The 26,937-nt window shown below is 43.1% G+C and overlaps 1 protein-coding gene across 1 annotated transcript; it reads left to right on the top strand.

Annotated features, from left to right (window-relative positions):
• The first annotated feature begins 866 nt into the window (after window positions 1–866).
• On the top strand, window positions 867–11,218 carry LOC138285545 (putative methyltransferase DDB_G0268948). The gene is made up of 7 exons (XM_069225616.1): window positions 867–1,014; window positions 2,639–2,767; window positions 5,802–5,962; window positions 6,368–6,581; window positions 7,796–7,896; window positions 8,425–8,562; window positions 10,299–11,218. The coding sequence occupies exons 1-7, from the start codon at window positions 940–942 to the stop codon at window positions 10,387–10,389; spliced, it is 909 nt and encodes a 302-aa protein (XP_069081717.1). The 5' UTR covers window positions 867–939; the 3' UTR covers window positions 10,390–11,218.
• The last annotated feature ends 15,719 nt before the right edge of the window (window positions 11,219–26,937 follow it).

Below are 26,937 nucleotides of genomic sequence, written 5' to 3'. Positions count from 1 at the left end.
CTAGAAGCATGGGGTTTTAGATGTGCAGATGTTCTTGAAGGTGATTTAGGTTTGTAGGGTGAGACAGTGTCGTTTTTGGACTATATGGTGATCTAGTTATACTTTCTCAGTCTTTGCTTATTCTTGCTCCTGTGTGGCAACACTATTCAGTGGTGTGACGAAAGACAGATTTGTCAGGAGCTGCTCTTACAACGGGAGCAAACTCACACTATATCCAATACCTTTTTTGATTCAGGAATATTATCTCACTCCCATGCAGCCATCACCGTCGGCAACTAACAGGCGATTCTCCAGAGTTTTCTAACTGCTTGTTAATGTCTCGAGCAAATTTCTATCGCTCTGACATCCCAAAGAGCTAAAATAGGATGCAGAACCTAAATTACAACTTCTCCTAGAACAAGCATGATCATAGCGGATTAGGACTAGGATTTACTGTTTCTCCAACCATCATTAAAATGTACGTTGAATTGGTTGCCACATTTATTATTATCTATAATTTATTGTCATGGAATGAAATGATCTGCAGTGACGATATTCGCCGTTTTTACACCCTGTAATCTCAATAAGTTAACAATAACATCATTATGTACATAAAAAGAATGTCTTCATTTAAAAGGCATAGAATGCATTGACAAAAATATATGCAGATCATGTCAGCGGAAGTTAATAAGGAATAAAAGTTAACGTGAGCTGTTTTTTCTTGTCAGAATTCCTGGCATCATGTTGGGAAAACCCTAGTTTGAGGGCTTGTCTTCCTGGCTGGCTGCCAGATGCTGACCCGCCCAGAACCATTGGGCGCCCACACCCAAGCAATCCCACTCTTTCCGCGGCCCGCCCTTCTTTCCCTTACACATATATGCCTGCAGGAGCAGCAGGTATGGCACGGCCTCACCTTCTAGTCCCTGCAAGACACTGCTTGAAGCACCATCTCTCCTCAGAATGCAGAATTTGGGCTCCGAGATCCGAGCACACCCAGATCGCTTCTTCCCGCAACCCGAAAGCTATGTACCAAAGGTAAGTTGTGCTTAGCATGCTGGAAGAGCTAATAGCATAATAGTGATAATTGAATAAATGTACATGTATGTGTCATAGCTCCTTGTTTTGTTCAGCACACGGCCAAAAACTATTCTTTCTCACAGCAGTTACTTCAACAATAGGTGATATTATTCATTGCAATGGCTCACTCATTTTTTGACCTTGGAAGGATGAAAGTCCGTAATATGATGTCATCTTATATTTTTATCAATAGTTTGCAATTATATTAGATTTCCAGGTGCAAACATAGAAAAAAATGTAAGTACAAATAATATCTATTAGCTGACCGAAAAACAGCCATGGATCATACCATGATGCTGTTCAGCATGGAGTACATGTGAATCTGGGGGTCCCTAAGTTTTGTTTTTCCTAGAAGTTCTCCTATTTACACAGTATTACATCTTAATATCTACCGAGAAACATTGTGGTACCAGACTATCATCTATCATATTAAAGACATCAAGGGCAAAGCTATCAAAATGATGAGTTTATACAATAGTAAGTGGGGATTTACTATACTAACCCCTTCACATATATGTACCTTGACAATATATATATATATGTATATATATATATATATATATATATATATATATGTATATATATATATATATATATATATATATATATATATATATATATATATATATATATGTATATATATTCAAGGAAGGAAGATTATGTGTTTAGTATAAATACTCCATGAGTATAGTTACAGAGTGTGTATATTTACATAGTTAAACAGACACTACAGTTTCATTGTTACTTTTGTGACATAGTGAAGTTATCTAGTTATTATAATAGTATAGTTAAAGAGAAGAGTTCAATAGCTACATAATTAGTGCATTTAATCAGCATAAATTCATAGCTAGACGGCCACCTCATTTGAATAGTTTACATAATTACATGGGGAGTAATAGGGGCATATCTACCAGCAGTGGAGCAGGTGCAGTGGCACCGAGGCACAGGGACATAAGATGGTTTTCAGATCCAATAATGGCTGTTTTTACTCGGAAACCTCCGGAAGAAGGATCAATTTTTAGCTAGTTGTGCTTCATACAAATACATGTTACATCTATGAAACTCAACTGTTTTCCCATCTTTGGCATTTTGACATTTGCCAGTAAAAATCGAGGGCGAAGTATACATATGTAAACCATCAAAATTGTATTCCAAAAAAGGCAGATAAAGATATTAATTTCTGACCAAATAGCCTGAAAATTAGATGTATGCATCACTGAGTAGTGACTCTAACATAAAAGTAATGATCCATTGAATACCTCTGTGAGAATTGATGCATCCTTTTAAATCAATGGCTGAGGCTGGAGAAACCCCCTCCACAGGGAGCCTCTTCCACAGTGCAGTGGTTGATACAGTTTAAACAGCTACTATAACCATGAAGGAATCTCAGGTTCTAGTGTGATTATAATTTGTGCCTATCCTGTACAATGCGGGAACCAATTGGCACACGAATACTCCCTTGCTGAGAGCAATATTTGTAAATTTGTTGAGATAATGTGAAATGGAGAAAATAAATAAAGTATTTGTTTTAACTGGTAAAGCATAAAAACACAAATATAACTATTATTTTGAACCTTTCCAGGAGCTGGAAATTTCCAACCCAAGCATCCACTCACACAAGAGTGAAGAACATGCACATCTCTACCGCAAGTTCCGGTTTGCCCCCTCGCCGGAGATCCCTGAAATGGTCTACAATTACCTCAAGGAAAAGGTGAGCTGAGGATGAGTTGTAAAGGGCAGATGAGCCAAATAGGGAGGAGACAGAGGCAACATAAATAGATGGGAATCTTCACATTTGCCTGTGGAGCAGTCCAATACAATTTCGTTTTTCAGACATTAAAATGATAGGAATGCAGCACTTTCTGAGACTCCCAAACTGCAAACCACATCACTTTCCTTCCTAAAAAAGGCTCCACAGGTGCCACAGCTGTTTAATGAGCCAACGGGTGGAGGCTTTTATACTCATGCGATCCGCCCACTTGGTGCCCAAGTTTCAAACAGATTTGCAATACATGTGTTAGGATCCATACAGTCAAAATAGCACAGGTCATTCACCTATGAGTTGCAACACGTTGCCAAAGCTTAGATATTCCTGCAGCAAAGGGAGAGAGGAGAAGAGCGAACTTAATGTTAGGAGATGACTGCTTGTCACCAAGGACACAATGCTACAGCTCTGGGTTTTCATTTAACAATCTATGGATTCTGGTATGTGTAGTCCTGGTTGATTTCAATGGAACTAACTCTCCGATTTGTATCAGAAAATGCCTTAAAATACCTAATGTCCTCCATCTGCTGATATTTTTCACGTACACATTACACAACCCAAGCAGATGGGTGTATTGTTTTAAATTGCCCAAATGCATGTAGAGTTTTATGATTACTCCATACCATTGGCAAAAAACGCTTACAGACTTACCCATCATGTACTGAATCACGCCAATCCTGATTTGACAAAAGCATTGCCTCCGAAAATGCGTTACCTCTGTTTGCTCAATTAACTTAACTGATGAATAGACCCATTTGGAGTGCTAACTGTATGATTACATTGTATTGTTTACTAAATAATAAAATAATTTAAATAGATTATTTCATTCATAAATATTAATTGCAAACAGTAATTTAAAAATGTGCCTGCCCTCACCATCATTTTTATTTAATATTTAGTAAACTTGATTAAAAATTCCATATTTAATTTAAAAACCTTTCACATTTCTTTTTTAAACTTCAAAAGCTTCATTTAATTATTTTAAATTAGGTTTAATCTTACATTTTTTTTTTAAATAAATACAATAATCGTATTTTTCAAAAGGCTGGTCTAATTTCTTTTATTTAACATTTATTTATATGGGATGCTATTTTAATTCCGCTCCTCCGTTGATTTCTATGGGAGTGTTGTTGCAGTACCAGTGGTAGACCAGGTGTGGTTCTAGACTTACATCAAGGTAGGGCACTAGTAACTCTAGAAGTGTATTTTTGTCAACTGCAACTATCTTACTCTTTTATCAATGTGTGTTTAGTATTAGCATGTCTCTCCCAAATCCCTCCATAATCTTCCCTAACCCCAAACTTCTCCTTAAACTTTCCTAACTCCTTCCATTTAGAAATACTTATTACATATTTTTGCACACTTACCACTGTTGCCCCCTTACTTTTATGAACAGTTCATATACCTAGGCATCCAGAGATCTCAAATACTATGGTGGCAAGCTCCACCCAGAAAATACAATCCAGGCAGAAGTGCAGGTCTCAGGCCTTAGGGCTATGATTTGCATTTTGACAGCACATGAGTAGTAGCACTGTAGTACTATTTGACAAACTATAAAATGCAGTTTGTGAATCGGCCCTATGTTAGCAAGTATTTAGGGCCAGATGTACAAAGCTATTTTGTGGTCGCAAACTGCGAAATTCACCTTTTGTGACAGCAAAATGGCCTTGTTGCATGTACTATCCCTATTTTGGGAGTCTGTATCCTGTTACTGCGGCTCACAATTAGAAAGGGGGTGCCAAGGGCATCCCTTCCTAATTGCGACTTGCAGGCCCATGTATGATTGTTTTGCAACCGTGTATGCGGTCGCAAAGCACTTGCAGTTACCACCAATTTCAAAATGGTAATAACCCATTTGCAAACTGGAAGGGGTTCCCAAGGGACCCCTTTCCCTTTGTGAATGGGATGTCAACATTTTTTCAGAGTAGGCAGTGATCCCACAGACCACTGCCTACTCTGAAAAAATGAACTTTTCATTTTTGTTTTTTAAATGCATTTAGTTTTCCATTAAGGAAAATGGGCTGCATTTAAAACAAGCATTTGAAATGCAATGGGTCTCGCATTTACTCAAGTTAGAGCTATTAGCGGTGTAAACTCCTAACCGGACTTTTCTTGCCACGTAAACTGATAATGGAAAGTAAAACAGTTTCACATATCCAAGCCAACGATCGCCATGAGCGTGAAGTTGACACAGAAATAGAAACAGAAGTTTGCTCGCAGTGAAACGTATCGGCAAAAGTGTAATTATCCATGTAACCGGCAAAAGTAGTATTATATATGTAACGAGCAAAAGTAGAATTAGCCATGTAACAGGGTCGATGTCATGCAAAATGCTCAACTACTGCCCAGCGAAATCTCGCTGCGTAGGAAATAAAAAGAAATAGTGCAGAAGTCATTCGGAAAACACGGGCCTTGGATGTTTTCAGTAGTTTACCGGTGTTGTAGAGGATGGCTAAACACCAGAAAAGGCATGACTTCTGCATGCCTTTCACTAATGAAATCAAGCAAATTTTAAAAGGAAAGCCCACAATCCAACCAAACTGAAGAGCGTGGTTAAAATCCCACCGAGAGATTACAACAGGGGCCAGAGCGCTTGCGCACTCGACTCTAAAAAGAAATTGGTTTATTGACGAAGCAATCACAGACATGGTGGCATGCTGACCCCAGCAGGCCACCAACCCTGTGATTGTTGCCATTCACAAATGGGTCTCAAATTGCGACCTGCCTCATGAATACTGATGATGCAGGTCCCCTCGCACCCATTTGCGAGCGCAAACAGTGTGGTTGACACTGTTGTACATTTGGTTTTACGACTCGCAATGTACAATTCACAGAAAATCACAAATTGCTAGTCCCAAAACAAAATGATCGTACACATTGCCCTTAGTGTGTGTTTAACTGTCACAGTAGAGTAAAGAAGGTTGAAGGGTAATCACATGTGAAAGAAACTTAATGGAGTGTTCTTTTTTTACATATATAGAGACAGCCTCCCTTTGCTATTGTGGCTGATGTCGGCTGCGGATCAGGACAGAGCACAAGAGGTTTGGCACCATACTTTCAGAAAGTGGTTGGAGTAGATGTAAGCGAAGCTCAGATCTCGGAAGCAAAACAAAACACCCTGGACTCCAACATTTCTTACTGGTATGTTCAATCTTCCGATGGAATCGTCAAAGTACTATAAATGACTGTAAAGGGCCTATTTAGAGTCGAGCGTATGCAGAACGTACCCCAAGAAGTTGCAGATCTCCTGTCTTCCATTGTATTACAAGTGCATTGTTGTCCATTGCTTTCTAAATACCGTGGGAGGGACATACACAACTTTTTGGAGGATGCCCTGCACTGGTAAACACTAAATAAGACCTCACAGTACTACATGTACAGTTAATATATATAGACTAAGGCTGGGAAGTTTTAACGTCTACTTCCCCATGTCTGGAGGTAATCCAAAACGTGAATACAAGAAACGTGTTTGTCTTGTCACATTATAAATAATGATGGATGTAAACGCTCGTGTTCACATTCAGAGCTTCTCACCTCTTTTTACAGCATCTCCACAGCAGACCAGCTGCCGTTTGAAGATGGGTCTGTGGATTTGGTCACCTCTACGACAGCGGTCCACTGGTTCAACTTCGAGAAGTTCATGAAGGAGGCGGATCGTGTACTCAAACCCAATGGCTGCCTAGCTTTGCACACCCTGTCAGGGTACATTCCACTGCACTATAAGGACCGATCAGAGCGTATATCTGCCGTCTTCAAGGAGGTGAGGACTGGAAAATAACTAATTCGGGCTCCACAAGCATATAGGGCAGGGTCTGAGGTGAAGATTATGAAGAATTATTTCCGTTTCATAATAATTCAAAACGAGTCAGTTTAACCATGTCACTCCCTTGAGTGCACGACAATGCATTAAGGCTGTGCTATTGGGTTGAATTGCCAGTATGGAAACTGCTCTTCTCAAGCTTGCCAATGGAGAACTGTTCATCCCAATGGCACAAAATAAACTGCCAATTTCTTTGGCGTATCCATACATGTCCATAGCAACCTGGAAAGGTCTTTTTCAGGATTGAATAGGTTTTTATTTTTAATGCCAGTAAACATGAGTTATTACTACATGATATATTGACTCCCCAAATTGTTGCTACTCAAGCACAACTACACACAAACAAAGTCACCTGTCCAATTAAACTCCCAACACCTTATGAAAATGGCACCCAGAAGGTAAACAACAGAAGTGTCCAATCAAGGATCATAACAAATGATGTTATAGCACAATATCATGTCCCTCATGCTGACAGCACTCAAGATATACGAGGTCCTGTGATAATGCAGACTTGAAAATTAAGTGCTAATTTGTTAAACTGTTTTCCATGCACATCTGCTTTGGAATGAAGTTTCAGTCCACTTTGTTGGATTAGAACAAATAACAATCTGTTTTTGCAGATCTTTTTAACAGATGAAGCTAACTGTTAGACTAAATCAGGCTCAGATCTCACAGTGCAGTACTCATATTCTCTATCATGCCCAAATTACGACCCAGGTTTCAGATGCATAGCTCATAGATGCCCCTGCTTTTTACAGTTCAACTGTTTTTTAAGTCAAAAAAGGACCTATTGTTACCCACCAAAATATTCACTCAATCCAAAATGCCACTGGAAACTTCAAACTTCAAATTGGACACTCCAATCCAAAATGCCACTGGAAACTTCAAATTGGACCACCGTGTCAATGGCAGATGCCCGTCTTTCCCACACTGTTTGAGAGGCTTGCACCTGACCTTTTGCTTTTATTTTCATTTATTGAATGTAGTTTCAAATGTAAATGTTTTAAATGCATGCTGTCTTCTACCACACAATGTGTGCTGTGTACTTTAATAGTAAGCATAACAACATGTAGACTCAGAAGTCAAGAGAATGCTGGGGAAATGCAACACCATAATGCTGCAGCGCACTGACTGCCTTGCTTTCTTCTCTACAGGCCATGGAGTTCCTCTTTAAGTATGCTCATGAATGCTTTATCCATGTCCAGAACAAATACCAGCTGATATATGAAGCCGTACCATATGAAGACAAAAAGAGGTTAGGGGATTTACGCTGTGTGCCCATGTATGTGTGTCTGAGTGACCATACGTCTGTTTTATATATTTGTCTGCGTGTAGCCACTGTGTCCTCTAGTTCACTATAAGGAAAATTGCAAGTGAGCATGCATATCACAAATTCTCAGAACAATAATAGCTACAAAATAATTGAACAGTTTAAACATGTAGCTATATGAGCTATCGTTGAATGGCACTCAAATATAGGCGCCATCTTAGGTAGTATGGAGGCCATTTTGGAATGGTAGTCTTCAGTCACAGCAATCATCTTATAATTCTGTATCTGCCCTCTGATGTTTAAATCACATAATGCATGAACGTATATTTTTCTTCAATTGTTCAATTATATAATATATATAAAAAATAATAATATGAATTGCCTTTTCTTAAACCTGATTTATTTCACTAAAATCTTGTGGACCCTATGTTTCTTCAGTGCACACCAAACGATTGTCGTTACACTGCTTTTGTTGACTCAGCCAGTATCCTTATACAAGTTCCTTTCTTGCAGAGTGGATGACATTTCTGAGACATTTCCTATGACAGTGACAGAGTTAATGGGGTTCCTTGAGTCTCTTTACATGTACCAGACTTACAAGGCTCTCGACCCAGAGGGAGCAAAAGAATTTCTGCCAAAAACACAAAAAAGGTAAGAAATTGAATATTCAAAAACTCTTTTTAGGTACTGAGAAGCAGTAATTCAACAATTTCAAAATAAGAATAATAAAGTAAATTACCTTTGCTTTCACCACATATATTTTTACCCAAATAAATCAGAATGTATTCCATAAAACGTTCTAAGGAATAGAAAAAACTGCATTTGGTTCCACTTAACTTTCAGCCATAGATGAGACTGGCAAAAAAGAGATATTGTGAAAGGCTCCCCATTTTAAAAAGGAAGAATCTTGATTTCAGCTCTACTATATGACACATTTCTTCATCATGGCACTACTACAAATATCCCCTACAAGGATGAATACACAAATAGATTTGAAATTGTTAACCCAAAATTAAAGATCATATTGCGTGTATGTAATTGGGAATTAGTAACATAGCCTTCTTCAAAAGCACCTTTCATTCTACATTGAAACTATGATTTCATTTTATAAAGCCTTCTAAGTAGCGTTCCGATGACTGGAATGAGTAGTCTCATATGATACTCCCTTTTGGGTAGTTAAGGTTAAATGCTAAAGATAAAGTTGATTTGAGACATCTGCTCGAAGCCTTAGTGGCGCGAATGGCCCTTTGGGCTGTGTAATGTTTTGTCCTGAAGCAAAGTACACAACCGCTGTGCGTCTGCACACCGATCGGTCCCATGCAGAGGCACCAAGCCTCCAAAGCCGCATTGACTCCCCCCATGGTCTATTACTACTCTGAAATAGTGGAGAGGCATCATGTGGCATTATACAAATCACCCCAAATAAAAGAATACAAAATAAGTTCCCAAATAGACATAAAAGGGAGGTATAATGGCCTCCACTTTGTATCGTTCATTTCAAGTTGAACAATCAGCATGGTACAGCCAGCCCAGCGCTCTCTCTCTTTTTGTGGAACTCTTAATTACTTTGTATCTCCAATATTATGATCAACGCTCACTTTTTTGAATTTTTTTTAATCCAAATTTATTGTAAGCTAATTTGACCTCTATTTATTCACATTTTTTCACGTTTTTAAAAAAAAAATTAAGCTGCATCTGGTATATTTCTACATTTATTTGCAGTTGAGTGCTCAGTAGCAGTTCCATGCTTGATGTGTTTTAGTGCTAAAAGAAGGCATGTACGATGCATCCCTATTATACAATACTCTCATAGAAAACATGCATATGCTGGTATAAATGAAAGCACACCTTAGGCTGTTTAAAGCTTCATTAAATAAAAAAAAACTTTAAAATTCACCTCTCTGTCAGTCTGCAGAACCCTTGCCTGGAAATCATGACTGACAGAGCTCAAAATAACTGAAGGCCCCATTTACAGTTTGGCAGATGGGTTGGTATGTCAACACGTGGTGTAGATTTCATCCACGTTATGCTATAATGCATATGGATATCTGTCACATTTGTGATGGCATATACCGTCCTTCAATTTCAAAGAAACAGATTGGTGTCTGCCAATTTTTATTATTTGTAAAAATGTGAAATTGGGGGTCTTAATTATGATGTATTTACATTTCTCCTACTATAATCTCTGTAAACATGAATTCGTGGAGCAGGGATCCTTGTTCTGTTATGAGTTTTCTTAAGAAGAACTCTCAGTGCACGACATCTTTTTTTCTGTTTACATTTTTCCAGCCAGAAGAGCTTTGCCTGTCTGATCTGAGGCCAGACCTCCATGACATTTACCCCACAGACAAATCTTGAGGCATATGTGTATCCTTTTCTTATCACAGGATTCTGGAGACCTTGGGCGTCACTTCCATGGACACGACGGTGGACTTTGTAGCCGAGTACTACTGTGTGTTGGCCCGAAAGCCTGCATGAGGACCGGCATCACCTCCCTTTGTCTGGCCCGTGATAATCCATCTCTTTGCAACCCGGAAGTCCATCCTGTGTGGGCCCCCACTACGGCGTCAATAAGGTGCTGCTCTCAAGACGCCTGTAAATAAAAGCGTTAACTGGGCGCAATGTACTTTTGTTTCTTAAAGGCCGGAAAACAAGATGCAGTATTGTAAAGTCCATAATTCTGTTCATTCTTGCTTAGGTTGGTAGCGCCAAAACACTTATCTTTTAAGGAAATCAAATAAAACTATTATCTATGCAACATAAAATTTTGCCTTTTCTCTTTAAAATGTACCTACACGAAAGCATCTATGCTCTGGTACAAAAGAAACGCTATTCCCGGGCATCTACATATAGTAATCACTGTCACACAGTGCAAAATCAAAATAAAAGGGACAGATAAGCTGCTGCACATTTTACAACACATGCTAGCCTGTTGCCTTCGCCGTCTGATTTAACGACTGCAATGGTGGAGAACACACGGGGCTTGATATGGTCGTTCTTTGATTCAAATTCCACATCCTTACAGCACACCTCTGTCCTTGAGTAAGCTGTTTTAGCTGCCTGTGCCCTAGATAAACTAACTGTAGTCACCCACTTATTCAGTGCCAGTGGGATGTTATAGACCGATTCACATTTCTAGCGCCTTATCCCATTAGTCTCCAAAAAACTCTGCAGCGCTATGACTCTGGAAAAGCAACGTCCCTGAAACGTTCCTCTTTTCAGCTTCTCCCACTTTCGGTTTCTCATTTTTTTTAATCATAATGTTTTATATTTGTGTACAATTGTGTATAAAATAAAATACATGCTAACGTGTTTCAATAATAAAGCCTCGTGTCTGTTTGTACTGTTTCTGTGCCGACAAAATTAAACAAGAGACGCAGCAGGTGCGGCGGCACTGGGGACAAGTTGTGTGTGAAGGGGTTGGGAGGTGGGGCTCTAGATCCAAATCATGACTATATTTTGATACGTAACTGTTTATGTGGAAGGCATTTCCCTCCGAAGGCGCCATCAGAAGCCTAACCTGGAAGTATGTCTCACATAAGACCTGGAGTATTGCTTAGGTCCCAGATATCAGGAATAAAGTACCCTCTCCCATACATTTTAAGGAGATTGGCCGGTGGAGTTCCATAACCATATAGAGGAAGGAGGCCAAAGATCAGTTTGGTTCTTAAAAAAAAAAGGTGCAGCAGCTTTTAGCTGTAGAAACATGCAGAAAGATTCTGGCTTTTCTCTATCTAAGGAGTGTAAAAAATAAACATATTTTCTCTGCTTGTAATTGTAAGCTATTAAAATAGACCAGAAGAAAGAAAAGCTGCCTTCTATTTTTGTTGCTTTAAATACCTGCTTCAATTGTGCTCTGTAACCTGACCTGAATTTCAACTGGCTTCCTGGCTCTGGCAACAGATGTCATGTTTATGTCAGAACTCGCTATAATAACTTATAATAGTGAAGTTCCAACATCTTTTCTTTATAATCGTGACTGGGTGCGTCACAAGTCAGCGGTGATTTAAGGGATAAAGAACCACCTGCCATACATTATAAGGATATTGCAAGTCACCAAGGAGTTCCATAACCATATAATGGAACGAGGCCACAGGCTGAGTTTCTTTACAAGGTAATGGAACTCCGAGGTGACTTGCAATATCTTTATCATGTATGCCATGAGGTACTTCATACTATATAATATACGGTCACACCATCACCTTTCCCACTAACGACTTAAAACCTTGGTGTTTAGTTCTTTCAGATGAAAGAGCAAGCATTTTGGCAAACATGCAGAATAGAAATAAAACATCTAGGGGCATATTTATACTCCGTTTGCGCCGAAATTGCGTCGTTTTTTTTGACGCAATTTCGACGCAAAACTAACGCAAACTAACGCCATATTTATACTATGGCGTTAGAGGCGAATAGCGCCAAAGTTCCCGGAATGTGCGTCATTTTTTAGCGTGAACCCCTTCCTTGCGTTAATGATATGCAAGGGAGGCGTTCCCGTCTAAAAAATGACTCCCAGGCCTTTACGTGGTATTTATACTCCCGGGCAAAAGAGACGCCCGGGAGTGGGCGTGGCTAAAAACGGCGCATTTGCGCCGCTTTTTAACGCCTGGGTCAGGCATGGCGTTAAGGGACAAGTGGGCTCAAAATGAGCCCAGAGTGCCCTCCCCTGCCCCCAGGGACCCCCCCTGCCACCCTTGCCCACCCCAGGAGGACACCCAAGGCTGGAGGGACCCACCCCAGGTAAGTTCAGGTAAGTATTTTTTTTTTTTATTTTAATAATTTTTTGTGGCATAGGGGGGCCTGATTTGTGCCCCCCTACATGCCACTATGCCCAATGACCATGCCCAGGGGACAGAAGTCCCCTGGGCATGACCATTGGGCAAGGGGGCATGACTCCTATCTTTACAATGATAGGAGTCATGTTGATGGGGGATGGGCGTCGAAAATAAATGGCGCAAGTCGGGTTAAGACGATTTTTTCGACGTAACCTGACTTGCCCCATTTTAAGACGCCCATGCGCCATTTTCCCCCTACGCCGGCGCTGTCTGGTCTACGTGGTTTTTTCCCACGCAAACCAGGCAGCGCCGGTCTGATTGCGCCGTCTAACGCCATTCCATAAATACGGCGCCCGCATGGCGCTTCAGAATGGCGTTAGACGGCGCAAAACTTTTTGACGCTAAACTGCGTTAGCGCAGTTTAGCGTCAAAAAGTATAAATATGGGCCCCAGTGCAAAATTAAACACATCAAAAACCTGTTATATTATTGTTGCAAACAGATATTAGAAACAGTTCAGTGCAAGTCAGTTTTAAAAAACAAAAGAAAGTTACAGTAGCTCGGAAAACGTAGAAACATACAGAAAGATTCTAGCTTTTTTTATCTAAGGAGAGCAAAAAATAAACAAATTCCCTATGCTTGGCACTGTACGCTTTTAAAATAGAACAGAAGAAAGAAAAGGATGGTTCCGTTTGTTGCTTTAAAAGGCTGCTTTAATTATGTTCCATGACCTGCCTTTCACCTCAGCTGTTGGCAGCAGGCATTGTGACATCAAAACTCAACTGTAATAACCTTATAATAGTCAATTTCTGATGTATTTCCTTTATAATTGGAGACTAGGTGTGTCACAATTATTAAGAAATTGGTGACTACTTTTTATACAGGGGTGACAGAATCCCGTGTATTATAATGATATAGTGATGCTTGTCTTCTTTTGGGCCACATTAGTTGTGGCCATAGTACATAATCATACCAGGCACCTAGAAGACATTGGCCTGAACTTTTGTGTTATGTGCACACACATAAACAAGAGTTAGAGATGTACTGACTGTTCTCTGAAGTTTTCCATGTTTCTTTAATGAGTGACATTGGCATTTGTACAGAGCTGTTGCAGGAGGTTCGAAGTAAGACTGAAGGCAGAAAACAAGGTTGTGATGTGATCTTGACTGTCAGGGCGTGATTACAAGTTAGGAGGAATTCCATGTAGAGAGTCCCAGTAGCCCAAGTTGCAGTGATCAGCTAGTATCTTGCCATGGAGTTCTGCCTGTTACAAGTTAGACTCCTCGCAATGGGAAATAACTGTGCAGACATGGATTTCTGCATGGTACTCCCTATTCTGAGACATTTTAAACACTCATTTACTCTGAGCAGGTGGTAAATGGGAGCAGTGACTTCCCTGCAGTGCGGAGGTGGACTGAGGGGGTTAGGAGGGAAAAGGAAGAATCGTTTGGGCCAGTTGGAGTATTACTATTGTTACAACCCAAGCCTTATGTGATTTCAACAACTGGATCTTCCAGACTGTAAAATCTTTTTGCTGTAATATTTTTTTTAAGAGGTACGGGTGTAGGGGTTTAGGTATTTGTTTTAAGCGCTTAGGGTGGGGGGGTCGGGTTTTGTTTTTTTAGGGGTGGGAATAGGGGGGTTTCTGTATATTTTTAATATAGGGTGGGGTAGTTTATTTTTAAAGGAGTGGGAAATGTTTAAGGAAGGGAGAGGGGAGGGGGGAGGGAGGAGGGAGGAGAGAAGCGAAGGAAGGATCGGAAGAGGACGCAGTGAGGTAAGTGGGGTTTGGGCAGGGTTGGTGGGTAGTTTTGAGCGGTGGGGTGGATTTAGGGCTTAGAGTGGGTGGGGCGTGTCGGAGTACTTTAGCTTTAGTTTTTTTTGGGCTCAGTGTGGGTCAGAGTTCTTCAGTTTTTAGGGGCTGGGGTTGGGGGGTACGGAATAGTTTTTTTAGGGCTTTCGAGGTAGTTTACTTATTAGGAGGGGAAGGTTTTAGGGCTCAGGGTAGGTGGGGGTGTCGAGCTAGTTTCATTTTTAGGGGTGGGGGTTGGGCAGTCTTTTTTTTTACAGCAGGTGGGGGTAGGGGTAGTTTACTTTTTAGAGGTAGTAGGGGTTCAGGATAGTTGTTGTTTTAGGGCTCAGGGTGGTTGGAGGGTGTCGGGTATTTACTTTTATGGGGCAGGGGTGGGGGGACCTGGGGTAGTTTTTTTGGGTTTAGGGCGTTTGGGTTTATCGTGTACTTTACGTTATAGGGGTGGGGTGGAAGGGTTGGGATAGTTTTTCTGGAACGCAGGGCAGGTGGGAGGGTCAGGGTAGTTTTGGTATTAGGGGTGGGGTAGTTTTGGGCCTCAGGGCGGGTGGGGGGTGGTATGATAGAACCACGCATGCCGTTTTGCATGCCGTTTCCACACATGCCTTTACTAGGCATGCTTATACAACAAAAATAATAAGATTTATTGCTGCTATCTACGTGATCGAAACATTTTTATTATATTTGTACATACTGCATTAGTCTAAAGTCTGGGGCAAAGTGCATGTGAACCTCTAGAAAGAGCGCATGCAAATGAACAACTTCACACAACGCAAAGTTTACTTGCCATCGTATTGCTGATGTTACTAACAAGAACTTGGTGTCAACTATGTACTGGAGAAGGGGCTCCGTTTAATCAAGCTTACAGGCGCACATCTATCAAGACAATTTTTTCCACCTCACCTTGGTGTATGATGCTCTTGTGTAGAATCTAAATGTAAGAGTCTAAGGTGTAGACTCAAGTGGCTAGCTTCCTTAATTATTTCCGAAATAAATCAACATCTACACTTTGCCTCTGTGTGAAGAACACTATCCTGCAGTGGTAAAGTGGTTTCCCAACCGCATGTTCTGTTGTAGGTTGTGGATATTTAAGCAAGCTGAAGTTTTACACATCTTGCAAATTCTTGCAGCTACCTAACAGACAGATTTTTTGCTTAAGCCTCATCTTTTAAATAATTCAACCGATATGTGTTCGAGAAACCTATACAAACCAAGGAATATTTATTTTTATGGTAGTGTTACCTCAAGCATTGGACTGTTTTGGTAAAATCCTTTTAGTTGGCATTAGGACTCTGTGTGCATTACCATTGCTAACCAGTGCTAATGTGCTTGTGTTCTTTCCTCCAAACATGGTAAAACATGGTAAAATTGGCTTGCAAGCAATAGGCACATTTAATTTACTTGTAAGTCCCTAGTCATGTGGTACTACACGTACACAGGGCCTGTAAATGAAATGCTACTAGCGGGCTAACAGCACTTATTGGGCCACCAACTTAAATAGCCTTTTTAAATGTGTCTCAGGATCCCCATTGCAGGCTGTGTGTAGTATGAAACTGCCATTTCGACCTGGCAAAATAAATCTTTTATCAGGCCTAAAGATTCCTTTTTAATACATCTAAGTCACCCCTAGGGTAGGCTTTACCAGCCCATGGGACAGGATGCATTCTATTTAAAAATACAGACATGTACTTTTAAGTTTTACATATCCTGGTAGTGATAAAAATGCCTAAATATGATTTTTCACTACTACAAAGTCTACCTCTCCTATTGGATAGCATTGGATTACCTTATAACATTTATTAAGTGATAACTTTTGTTTGGGGACAGGTAGAAATGTTATGCTTGGTCTCGAATTAATTGTAATTTAAAACCCTGTTTAATGGTGAAGTCGGATTTTAAGTCACATTTCTGAATATGCCACTTTTAGAAAGTTGCCATTTTCTTGCCCTAATCACTTGATGCCTGCAGCCTCTATCCTGTGTCACATGACTGTTGTGGCAGTTGGCCTTTGTGTATTACTCCCAGATAGTATACCAAGCAGGATTGGATATTCACACAATGTTTAATCCTGATTTATTGGGGGGGACGGATCTGTCACCTACCACACTTGCTCTTTGAAGGAGCTGCCTCAGTACACCACAAAAAAACTTCACACTAGCTGTTTGAGACTCCAGACATCCTGGGACCAGTTCAGGAAGGAAGGAACTTCCAGAACCTGATGTGGGCGGGGGGAGAGATTAGGTGTTTCTCCCAATTGAAAGTTGACACCATGTGGACCCTCAGACCAACTCTTCAGTACACTTCTGGCCTTGTGGATACTACAGTGGATGGCCTGCCCTGCTGCCAGAGAACTGCCCTGTTGCCTGAGGACAGAGCTACAGGGACATAACAAGCTTTAGAGGCTCCCTGCAACTGCTCAACTGACCTGCTGCGCTGGACCTGCCTAGACCTGTAACTGGACCAGCCCGTGTCCTGCTGGCCACTGCTGGAATGAATGTCTTCCAGGTCCTGGGCCCTTGATTGGCATCAACTGCGTTCCTCTTGCAAAGAAACAGAGAAATTCTTAAGTTTTGGGCTCTTCGTGATCACAAACAGTCCTGTCAGTGCTAAATCTTGCCACCTACCACGGTCGAAAGTTGAAAGCGATGCTCCGGTGAACTTGATCCTTTGTGTTGCAGCAACCACCAGCAACAACTGGCAACGCAAGATCTGCACTTCATGCTACAGCATCAAAAGCCACAGGTGACTGCCAATGCAAAGCTCCAGTAACGACCTTGTGCAAAACCCGTCCTGCTCTTCGCACTACAGTGACGACCATCCAAGATGCTCTCACTGCTTATTGCAGCCTCCTACACAGCAAATTGGACTCTTCACATCAGAGGTCCAGAAGGTAACTTTTTCAGCTGGACTAACCTGGTCCCGGTATTCAGCCGGTGCTTCATCGTGGTCATTAAGGAACTTATGACTTTCCCCTGGTCCAGCACGACAAGATGACAACAAGTTGTGCTTTGTGATTTTAGGTGTTATACTTACTCAAATCTTTGAAACTGCATATCTCTGGTTAAACTGATTGGATTTTTATTGTTATGTTGTCAAATCCGTTTTTAAATTGTTCTTTATTTTCTAATTGGTGTGGGATTTTTCTTGTGTTGCATTTTCACTTTATTATTGTTTGTGTGCTGCACTAATACCTTACACATTGTCTCTAAGTTAAGCCTAACTGTTTTTGTGACAAGCTGCCAGACTGTTAAGCACGGGTTAATTCAGTGACTTTTGTGGTTCACCCTGACAAGAACTGTTGCTGGTGTTTGAGATTGACTCACACCCTTAGTCTTATATTGGTCTGGTCATTGATCCCTCCATGTTGCAAGAGCTTAAACTCATGATGCTAAAATACCATGCCTTGCAAATATCATGATGGTGAAGTACCATGCCTTGCAAATTGGCAGGGCAAAGGTAATCTCACTTTCACGTCAATGTACAGTACTTGCCCTTGTACCTTGGCTAAGTTCATGTGAGGGTATCAGCCATGGGGAAGAGACTGCCTGCCTCATATCCTACAGCAAGCGGCAGTCCTGATTCCACCATGGTCTTCAATGTGCACTCTTCTTCTGGGACTCTCCAGGTACATCAATGCCAATGTAAACCCCGTCAGCCCAGCTCCCTCGCTGAGGGACTCAGCCAGGCAAGGATAGCCACTACTGGCTCTGCAGTGTACTGCACATTGCACCTCTAAAGCAAGGTCACAATAGGCTGAGAGTCATCTCTGCCAGTTCCCACTGGCATTGTGTCTCCAGCCACATTACCCCAATGGGCATTCTGTGTTCCCACACCTCTTCAATGATTGCAGCTAAAGAACTAGGAGCTGACCAGAATCCTTAAGAGTTCATGGCCACCTTGATGAATGGACAATTGAGGTGCCTGTGCAGGGCTCTCCCATCATGCTCACGCTGTACCCTGAAGTTGAACTTGATGAGGAACGAAATCTTCTCAGTTCCCATTTTCAGCAGTATATTGTAATGCTACCAGAAGTAGGAGTTAAGAGGAAATGGGGAAGTGATAAGACAAGACAAACATGACTGGGTCAATCAAAACTCATGTGGTGCTGGTAGCATCTTAACAGTGTGCTTCTCAAAGCAGTCTTTCTACGATCTTCACAACACAATGTTTTAGATGAGGCATAACTGTAAAATATCACCCAAATGTCTTACATGATTCCCAGTGAATTATACTCTGACAAATGTAAGGAAGATGAGGAACAATTCCAGTTTCCCTGGGAACCGGAGGACTCTAAGCAGATCACTGCAAGTAAAATCACGAGGGAAAGAAAACTAAAGTATGGTAACAGAAAGGACTAGGTGCAAACTTTTAATAGCAGTGAGGAACACATTAAAGTTTACACATTGTTGCCAGATATGGAACTGCAGGTACACATTTCCTGTTGATGCTATGACTGTCTATAGTTCCCCGGAAGTCCCGGGCACAACCTGAACTGTCTACAGTGATTAGCTAGCACTCTAATCTATGCCATGTCCCTTCTTTGTCACCATCTTGAAATTCCTCACAGCCTCCAAAGCCTGACCTATTTTTCTGTTATACGGAAACAAACCTCTGTTTTACCGATGCAATGAGCCTAATTTTCACAAACCTAGGGGTGGGAGAGGGACAGAAGACCACAAGTGATGGCAACCATCAAAAGCTTGAGGCTAAATGGTTTACATGGCTTGTGCAGTTTCATCTAGGGCACTGCCACATTGTGCAACGTCACAAGATTGTAGAGATCATTTGGGGTCTGTGGCACTAGAAAGGAACTGCTGAAACAAGGATGATGGGGCAATCAAGGGTCCAGAGTGGAACTATCCTATATTAGAACATTGAAATGTTGGAAGCTCAATTGGAGACAATGGAGTGCTCTGGGCTTCTAATGGTTGGTAAAAGCCCCCTCAACATTCCAATGTTCTTTGTTTCACAGTAACAGCTGTGAACAAAGGCCTTACAGAGTCCCTGGGGAGTTTAACCCCTCAGGCTCCTTGAGGACTTTGTTTTATTTATTAGAACGTTCTGCCCTCTAGTAGCAGAATGTTCTAATAGCCTTACAGCCCTTCTTAGCAGGGGTATATCGGCAATTAAAGTCCTGCTCCCTCGTTTAAGGCCCTTGCCTTCAGCATGGGCCTTTAACGCTGGAGGGGGCTTTCATGGCTGGTATAGCCCGCTACGGTGGGCTCTAAAGTTTTTATTGAAGAAGCAGCCCATCAACTATAGGGTAAAATATCAATATTAAGCGATCAAAGAGTTTTGAGTGTCTGGTTTGGGATCCCTTGAGTTACTGTCATGTTGCCTTAGCTCAAATGAACATTTTAGTCACTTGGCATCTGTGGTACAGAAAGAGGGACAAAGGAGGAATTGGAGAACAGAGATGGGATCTCTCAGCATCACCAATATACATCGAGGATTAAGCCCAAAAGGGGGCAAAAGGTGTTTAAGTGCTTTTCACACTCATTAGGTCGCAGTCATGAGAAATGAGTCATGGGTAATTTGCACCAGCTGAATTGAAATTGTTAACACAGGGACGGAAACGAAAAGGAAATCAGAGATAAGAACCGGACTGCCAATGGGTAAGAAGGTAGTTCAGCAGAACACAAGAGCAAAGGCCAAAAGGCAAAAACAAAGGGGGCAGAGGGTTATTTGAGTGGGCATCACCATCAGAGGAGTGGAGGAATGAGCTGTATCTAAGATAACTCTAGTATCTAATTGTGGTGGCAGGTAGTCGATGCAGTGTCAGAATATAAAGCCTGAAAGGAGCAATGATAGTGATAGCAGCATGTTCAGGCCACTATAACGTTGATAAGACAAAAATGAACACTTGAGAATTGCACGGTATGAGAGGACTTTTGTGATAGGCTAGATTGGTACAACAGTACTAACTGCTGCACCAAGTGACACTAAAAACGTGATTGTTTAGAACTGTTCTGCTCAATTCCCCCGATTGGTCTAAACGATGCTCTTTGAAGTAGGTATGTCAGCAAATGCCTTTTTGTTTGATGTTAAGGCTTTATTGCATTTGAGAGAAACCATTTGCATGAAAAGGTTTAATAAACTAAACTCTCATGTGGATGGGGTTGAAGTGGGGGCTCCTATGATGTAGAATGCCTAATTTGTAGAAACATAAGTGGATGGTTCAATGATTATTATAGGAGCCCACAGCCGGCTCAGCTGAATGACAGGGTTGCCGAATACCAAAAGCTGCACTGTTTTGATTCAACTCATACTATTTCCACTACCCTTCACTTCCTTTTGATCTCACTCTTTAAAGTCATGTTCCATCCCTGATTTCTCCCTTTGTGATTATTTTCTTATTTTTCTCTTTCTCCAGCTTCCTACCTTTCCTGTTTTTCTTGTTTGCTTTCATTCAAAGTCTGATGATGCAAAAAGCGTTGTGTTCCCCCAAAATTACTTCTAATGCTCAAGAACTGCAATCATCTGCACGATTTAAGCAGTGACCACCACAGCCCAGAGGATGCATATAATTTAATTTTACAATAACAACATAGGCCCTCATTCTGACCTTGGCGGGCGGCGGAGGCCGCCCGCCAAAGTCCCGCCGTCAGGTTACCGTTCCGCGGTCGAAAGACCGCGGCGGTAATTCTGACTTTCCCGCTGGGCTGGCGGGCGGTCGCCTTCAGACCGCCCGCCAGCCCAGCGGGAAAGAGGCTTCCACGATGAAGCCGGCTCGGAATCGAGCCGGCGGAGTGGAAGCTGTGCGACGGGTGCAGTTGCACCCGTCGCGTATTTCACTGTCTGCGCAGCAGACAGTGAAATACATGTAGGGGCCCTCTTACGGGGGCCCCTGCAATGCCCATGCCAGTGGCATGGGCACTGCAGGGGCCCCCAGGGGCCCCGCGACCCCCCCTACCGCCATCCGGATCCCGGCGGTCGGACCGCCGGGATCTGGATGGCGGTAGGGGGGGTCGGAATCCCCGCGGCGGTGCAGCAAGCTGCGCCGCCGTGGAGGATTCAATGGGGCGGCGGTACACTGGCGGGAGCCCGCCAGTGGTGCCGGTCCGACCGCGGCTTTACCGCCGCGGTCGGAATCCCCATTGGAGCACCGCCGGCCTGTCGGCGGTGCTCCCGCGGTCCTCCGCCCTGGCGGTCTTTGACCGCCAGGGTCAGAATGAGGGCCATAATGTACAATTTGATCTTATGTGGTAAATTACTCAAGACCAGAACGCTGGGTTATCTTTTCCATTCTTTTATTGTACAATTAAAGAACGCACCACGTATTTAAAAGTAAAAGAATTCGTGTATCCCCAGAATTAATACATTCATCCGGTACAATTCTTCACATCCACCCCATATAAAATGTTAATTCAATTTTGCCATTTTCGGATAAAAATGTGGAGAACCTGAGACGTTTAGGGGGAAGAACTGACAAGGGAAAGAAAGCACAATTAATTTGAGTTTAAAAGGACTGGGCCCAAGTACCCACCAAAGTGTACCCAATCTACTCTAACAAAGCACTTGAAAGCCGTCTTCATGACTGAGCATTTTCATTAATAAAGACAGACTAATCAAGATTCCTGCTAGAGAACCCATTCTTTAAAAAAAAACTTACGTGGCAGAATCTAGAGTATTTCTTAGCTCCTTTTATCGGGTTCTCTGTTTCTAAGACCTGTCTAGAAAGGCAATCTTTATACAACAATTGCGCTATCAACACGTAAGGCGTTCCCATCCCCCATCTCCTCTTCCTTTGCCATTGTGAAATCCCCCTGCACATTTTCCTCAGAAGTTCTCTTGCCTTTGGAGTACACCCATCTTCTTCATGGGACACGTTTGCAACCTCCATTTAAAATAAAAAAATTTCATGGGAGTGGCTTGATCCCTAGTTTACTGTGCTCCACTTAAAGATGAATGACATAGGCCCCATATTCCGAGGTGTAAGGAACGGCAGAAACACATCTTCTGTATAGGTCTTCATAGTATGGGATCCTAAACTAGGTCTTCATAGCATGGGATCCTAGACCCCAAATAAAACAGGTATATCCGAGAGCTCCCCATCTTGGTAAGGATGATTCCCTGCCTTTGCACCTTGCATTGCCATTCAAAAACAGAAGCAAAGGCACTTAAATCAAAGGTCAGACTTCCTGCTCTCTTGCATTAGAGTTTTAGCATCCTATTCCTGAAATGAATAAATCCCTGAGGTGGTAGCAAGCTCACCAGTCCCCATCTATAGGTACTGGATATCTATTGTTCAGAAACATGGGTGCTGCCATCTTGGGCCTTGTGGTTGGATCCACGGAGATGAGACTCTCCACTCATGCAATTGCAGCACAAGAGCAATTCTTATGGCAAGGTCAGGGCTGGAAGAGACATCGCTTTGCCTCCTGCTGTGTTCAAGATAGGTGGTTGAGCCATGCACAGGAGTCAGTGAAAGGCACATCCAACTTGCAGGCCATATCACTACAAGATGCTGGATTTTCTGTGGGGAAATGATCCGCTTATGTGGGTTACTGTAGCAAACATCAGCAGTTCCTGAAGATAGTCTATGAAAGTTGTAAAGACTGAGTTGCTATTCAAAATGTTGTATTAGTGTGTTTGATGCAGCACATGTTTGTTGCTTAGATGGTGGCTGTACTTCTAGGGAACCCCCTCTTTGTCTTTTATCAAATATTGAAAGTGTGACTCTCCAGCCTCTCAGGGACCTTCAAGATGCTCAGTCTACCAGGCAGATACCGCCTTGCAACTGCTACATACTGGTGAAGCCCAACTGAGAGGAGGGTAATCTGATTCTTCCAGGGTTCTCTCACAGGACTGGTCTTCACTGACTATTGAAGATGAGCGGACCTTGAAAATTGTGGAGCATGCATATACCCAGTTGGATTCCAAGTACAAGAAACCTGACCCTTTACCCTCCAGTCCACTAAGGGAACAACCAGTGATCCTAACTCCTCCAGATAGAAGCCAAGCGTTCGTTTACTTCACATCATCATTACTTTGACCTTCGCTGACAGTGATACATCCTCACAACAATTCTATTTTCGAAAAAAAATAAACTTTTAAAAGCTACTAAGAATGGAATACAAGATTACATTTCAAATGGCATGGAAAGATATGTGGATAAGCAAGCAGACTTATTACTGTTTGAACTAAACATCAGCCCGAGAAATATGATTGGAACTTAAACAAGGTCATGAAGAGAATATATAGACTACGGGGTTTCTGAATCTTTTCATATCCATTTTGGAATTAATCATAGTGGAACGCAGATGAGTGAAACCGTCATTACACTTATCTGTAAAGAAGCCATGGTGGATTAGACAATGGGCCTCATTACAACCCTGGTGGTCAAAGACCGCCAGGGCTGTTTTGGCGATTGTACCGCCAACAGGCTGGCGGTACAATCTTGCGGATTACGACCGCAGCAGAAGCGCCGCGGTTGCACTGCCGGGACCGGCGGTTTACCACCATGGTTGTCCCGACGGTTGTCGGGTTACGAGTCCCCTTCCCACCTGCCTGTCCATGGCGGTAGAGACCGCCATGGAAAGGCTGGTGGGAAGGGGAGTTGCGGGGCCCCTAGGGGCCCCTAGGGGCCCCTGCACTGCCTATGCACTGCACTGCACTACACTGCTTTTCACTGTCTGCAGAGCAGACAGTGAAAAGCGCGACGGGTGCAGCTGCACGCGTCGCACGGCCACAACACCACCAGCTCCATTAGGAGCCGGCTCCCATGTTGCGGCCGACATCCCCACTGGGCCGGCGGGAGTGCGGCCGCATTGGTGGCCGCTCGGCGGTACAACCTTGGCGGGTAGCCTCAGCTGCCCGCCAAGGTTGTAATGAGGGACAATATTGGTAACATTAAGAGCAAAATACCAGCATGATAGGCTGTACACCAATTACTTCATGCAAATATGGCACATAACTTTTATTTTAATCTGTTTTTATTGTTTCACAAAACGATCAACAACATAGGCTCGTGGAGGCGGGGGGAGAAGTCTAACATTCTAAAATCAATAAGCAAGTTACATAAGTAGAAATAAGCACATACACAATGTGCATAAGTCAAACCAAACAAATCAGACCCTTTAGGAGTACGTGTAATGTGTTAGCATGTGCTGAGAGATTGAGAGCAAGGGAGGAGGTGATCTCAGGTACATATGTGGTAGGGAGGTGGGAGCAGCCCCTCTATGCAGGGGGGGATAAAAGGGAGGGACACCAGCCGAATGAAGGGAGTCACATAACAGTGTCTACTACTTAAACCGTTCATTAAATCAGAGTCAGGGGCTAGCTGTTGCAGTGATTGAATTGTACCAAACACGACTTGGGTGAGGTCGGTACGCACGGTTTTCAGCGAGCCAATAATGTAGAGCAGCCCTTTCAAAGAGGTTGGGTGTAGTTATTTGCTTCAATGTGTACCACGAACACGTCTGACCTTTCACTGCCCGTGTGGGGTAGTCCTCTCTCCCTCAATGATTGTAGTACACTCACACTGCTCGCGCCCACTGCAACAGATTTTGGAGCCATTGAGAGGCATCAGGTGGTGCAGGAGCTTTCCACTCCATTGCTACTAGCCTCTTGAATAGCACAAATGCTAGATCTACGAATTTATGCAGGTGTTTGTCCCCTTAAGTCCTGGGGTGCAGTCCAAGAAGAATGGATTCGGGGTGGGGCACAGTGAGTGATGGGCCAGGTCTGCCGCTGTAGCTGTTTTCCCTTGGCAAGTTTGCTGCGGGGGGCAGGCATCCCCACACCATGTGGTAGAACCCTGCTTCCAGCAATCCACAGCATTGACATTCCAGAGCAGTTGTGGGAAACATATGCTTGAGGCAATGGGTGGATAAATGTGCCTGGTGGAGAGAACTGAACTGGGTAAAACATGATCGGGGGTTGCGAGAGACTTCTTTCACCTGCTCAAGGGCACACATCCAAATTCCAGAGGATAGTGGCTGTGGAAGGGCCAAATTCCAATGGTCGAGCGCACCCACCACACCACCACCACCTTAAGGTCATCATTGGAAAGATATATATGTATCCCCAGGTATTTGATGAGTTGTGACACCATTGTAGGCAATGGTTCAGAAGCGCAGCTCTGAGATGAAGTGGAACATGTGCGAGAGGAAACAGGCAGGAATTCGTCCAGTTTACCTGCAGACCAGATATGGTTCCAAAGGTATTCAATAGGGCCATCATTCTTGGCAAGGAGGCCTCACCATTACACAGAATTATCAGCTCATCACGAGGGTAAAGGAACAAAATGTGGTAGGTATTAAATTTGGGAATCCCCCAACGCTGGGCATGAAGGCGCAGCTGACAGGCAAGGGGCTCCATAGCTATCGCAAATATCACCGGTAAGAGTGGGCAACCGTGCCTGGTGCCACTGCCTATCAGGAAGGCATCGGATATCATACTGCCCATCTTGACTCTGGCTACAGGGCTCGAGTACAAGGCACAGATCAATTTCACGAATCCCAGGCCAGTGGATTGGCTTAGTCTACAGAGGTGGCACTCCACGGTCGCCCCAGGCACAATCACACCTTCAAGGCTCATGGCACCGTCACAGTCCCCAGCACAAGACTGGACAGCAGGTGCGCCCTGGCCGCTGCTTCCTCGCAGCGCCCCTCTCACAGCCTAGGGCCACAGTTCCAGCTGGCAGTACTGCGGCCAGCACAGTTTCAACTCGTGGCAGGTGAGGATTGGGCTTTCTCAGTCACGTGTCGCAGTACTTGCTTCGTAGTTTAGGGCTGCCCCGGGGGCCGCAGCACCAGCCGGTGGCAAACACAGAGTAAGTAGAGCTGGGCATAATGGTGCAGGTCCCGACTCGAACAGGCAGCCACTATCTCAGCCGTGCAGGAAAGAAGAAATAATCTCGGTCCTCTGCTAATCTCTGTGGTACGATGCCACATGGTGGCCCAGGTGACTCAGTAGTCTGCACTGGAGAGGGAGCGCTTCTCGGTGAGGCAGCAGCGGAGGGTCGGGCACCTCTGCCCCCTCATGCAACTCCACAATGGGCTCCAACAGGCTAGGCATGGTGTCCCCGCATTAATGCAAGGCCACAGTGTGGACAATTATATAGTAGGCCCACCATATCGATCATCGATGTGTCTTCCTCACTGGGAGTGGCAGCACCTCAAGCAATCCGCCACCCCCAGCAAGGTCGTCCGACCATAGAGGGAGTATTAACATCAGTTCCCAGGGTTTTTAGGGCTGGATAGGCAGGATAAACAGAGGATTTTGATCAGGCTGGACACTGAGTTCTTTACAAAGAGTCCATTGCAGCTGCCATCTTGGCCATGCCCATATGTTAAACAACTTGTATAATTAGTGTGCAGTGGGCTCCTTGAGTAATATAGAAAAAGAGGTGTTTTTTCAGGATTTTCAAGACCTGGGTTACACTTAATGCAAATTTCACAACCATAGACTTCTACATCCACTGTCTTCTCCTTTCGTTGAG

This window comes from Pleurodeles waltl, chromosome 3_1 (assembly GCF_031143425.1).
Source record: "Pleurodeles waltl isolate 20211129_DDA chromosome 3_1, aPleWal1.hap1.20221129, whole genome shotgun sequence".
Classification (NCBI taxonomy): domain Eukaryota; kingdom Metazoa; phylum Chordata; class Amphibia; order Caudata; family Salamandridae; genus Pleurodeles; species Pleurodeles waltl.
This window is presented reverse-complemented; position numbering and strand designations above follow the sequence as displayed.

Bases quoted from the DNA above. Each gene is read 5' to 3' on its own strand.
- LOC138285545 (XM_069225616.1), top strand. From the start codon at position 940: ATGCAGAATTTGGGCTCCGAGATCCGAGCACACCCAGATCGCTTCTTC. The intron at 2,768-5,801 runs GTGAGCTGAGGA...TTACATATATAG, and splicing joins ACAATTACCTCAAGGAAAAG to AGACAGCCTCCCTTTGCTAT. The intron at 6,582-7,795 runs GTGAGGACTGGA...TCTTCTCTACAG, and splicing joins TATCTGCCGTCTTCAAGGAG to GCCATGGAGTTCCTCTTTAA.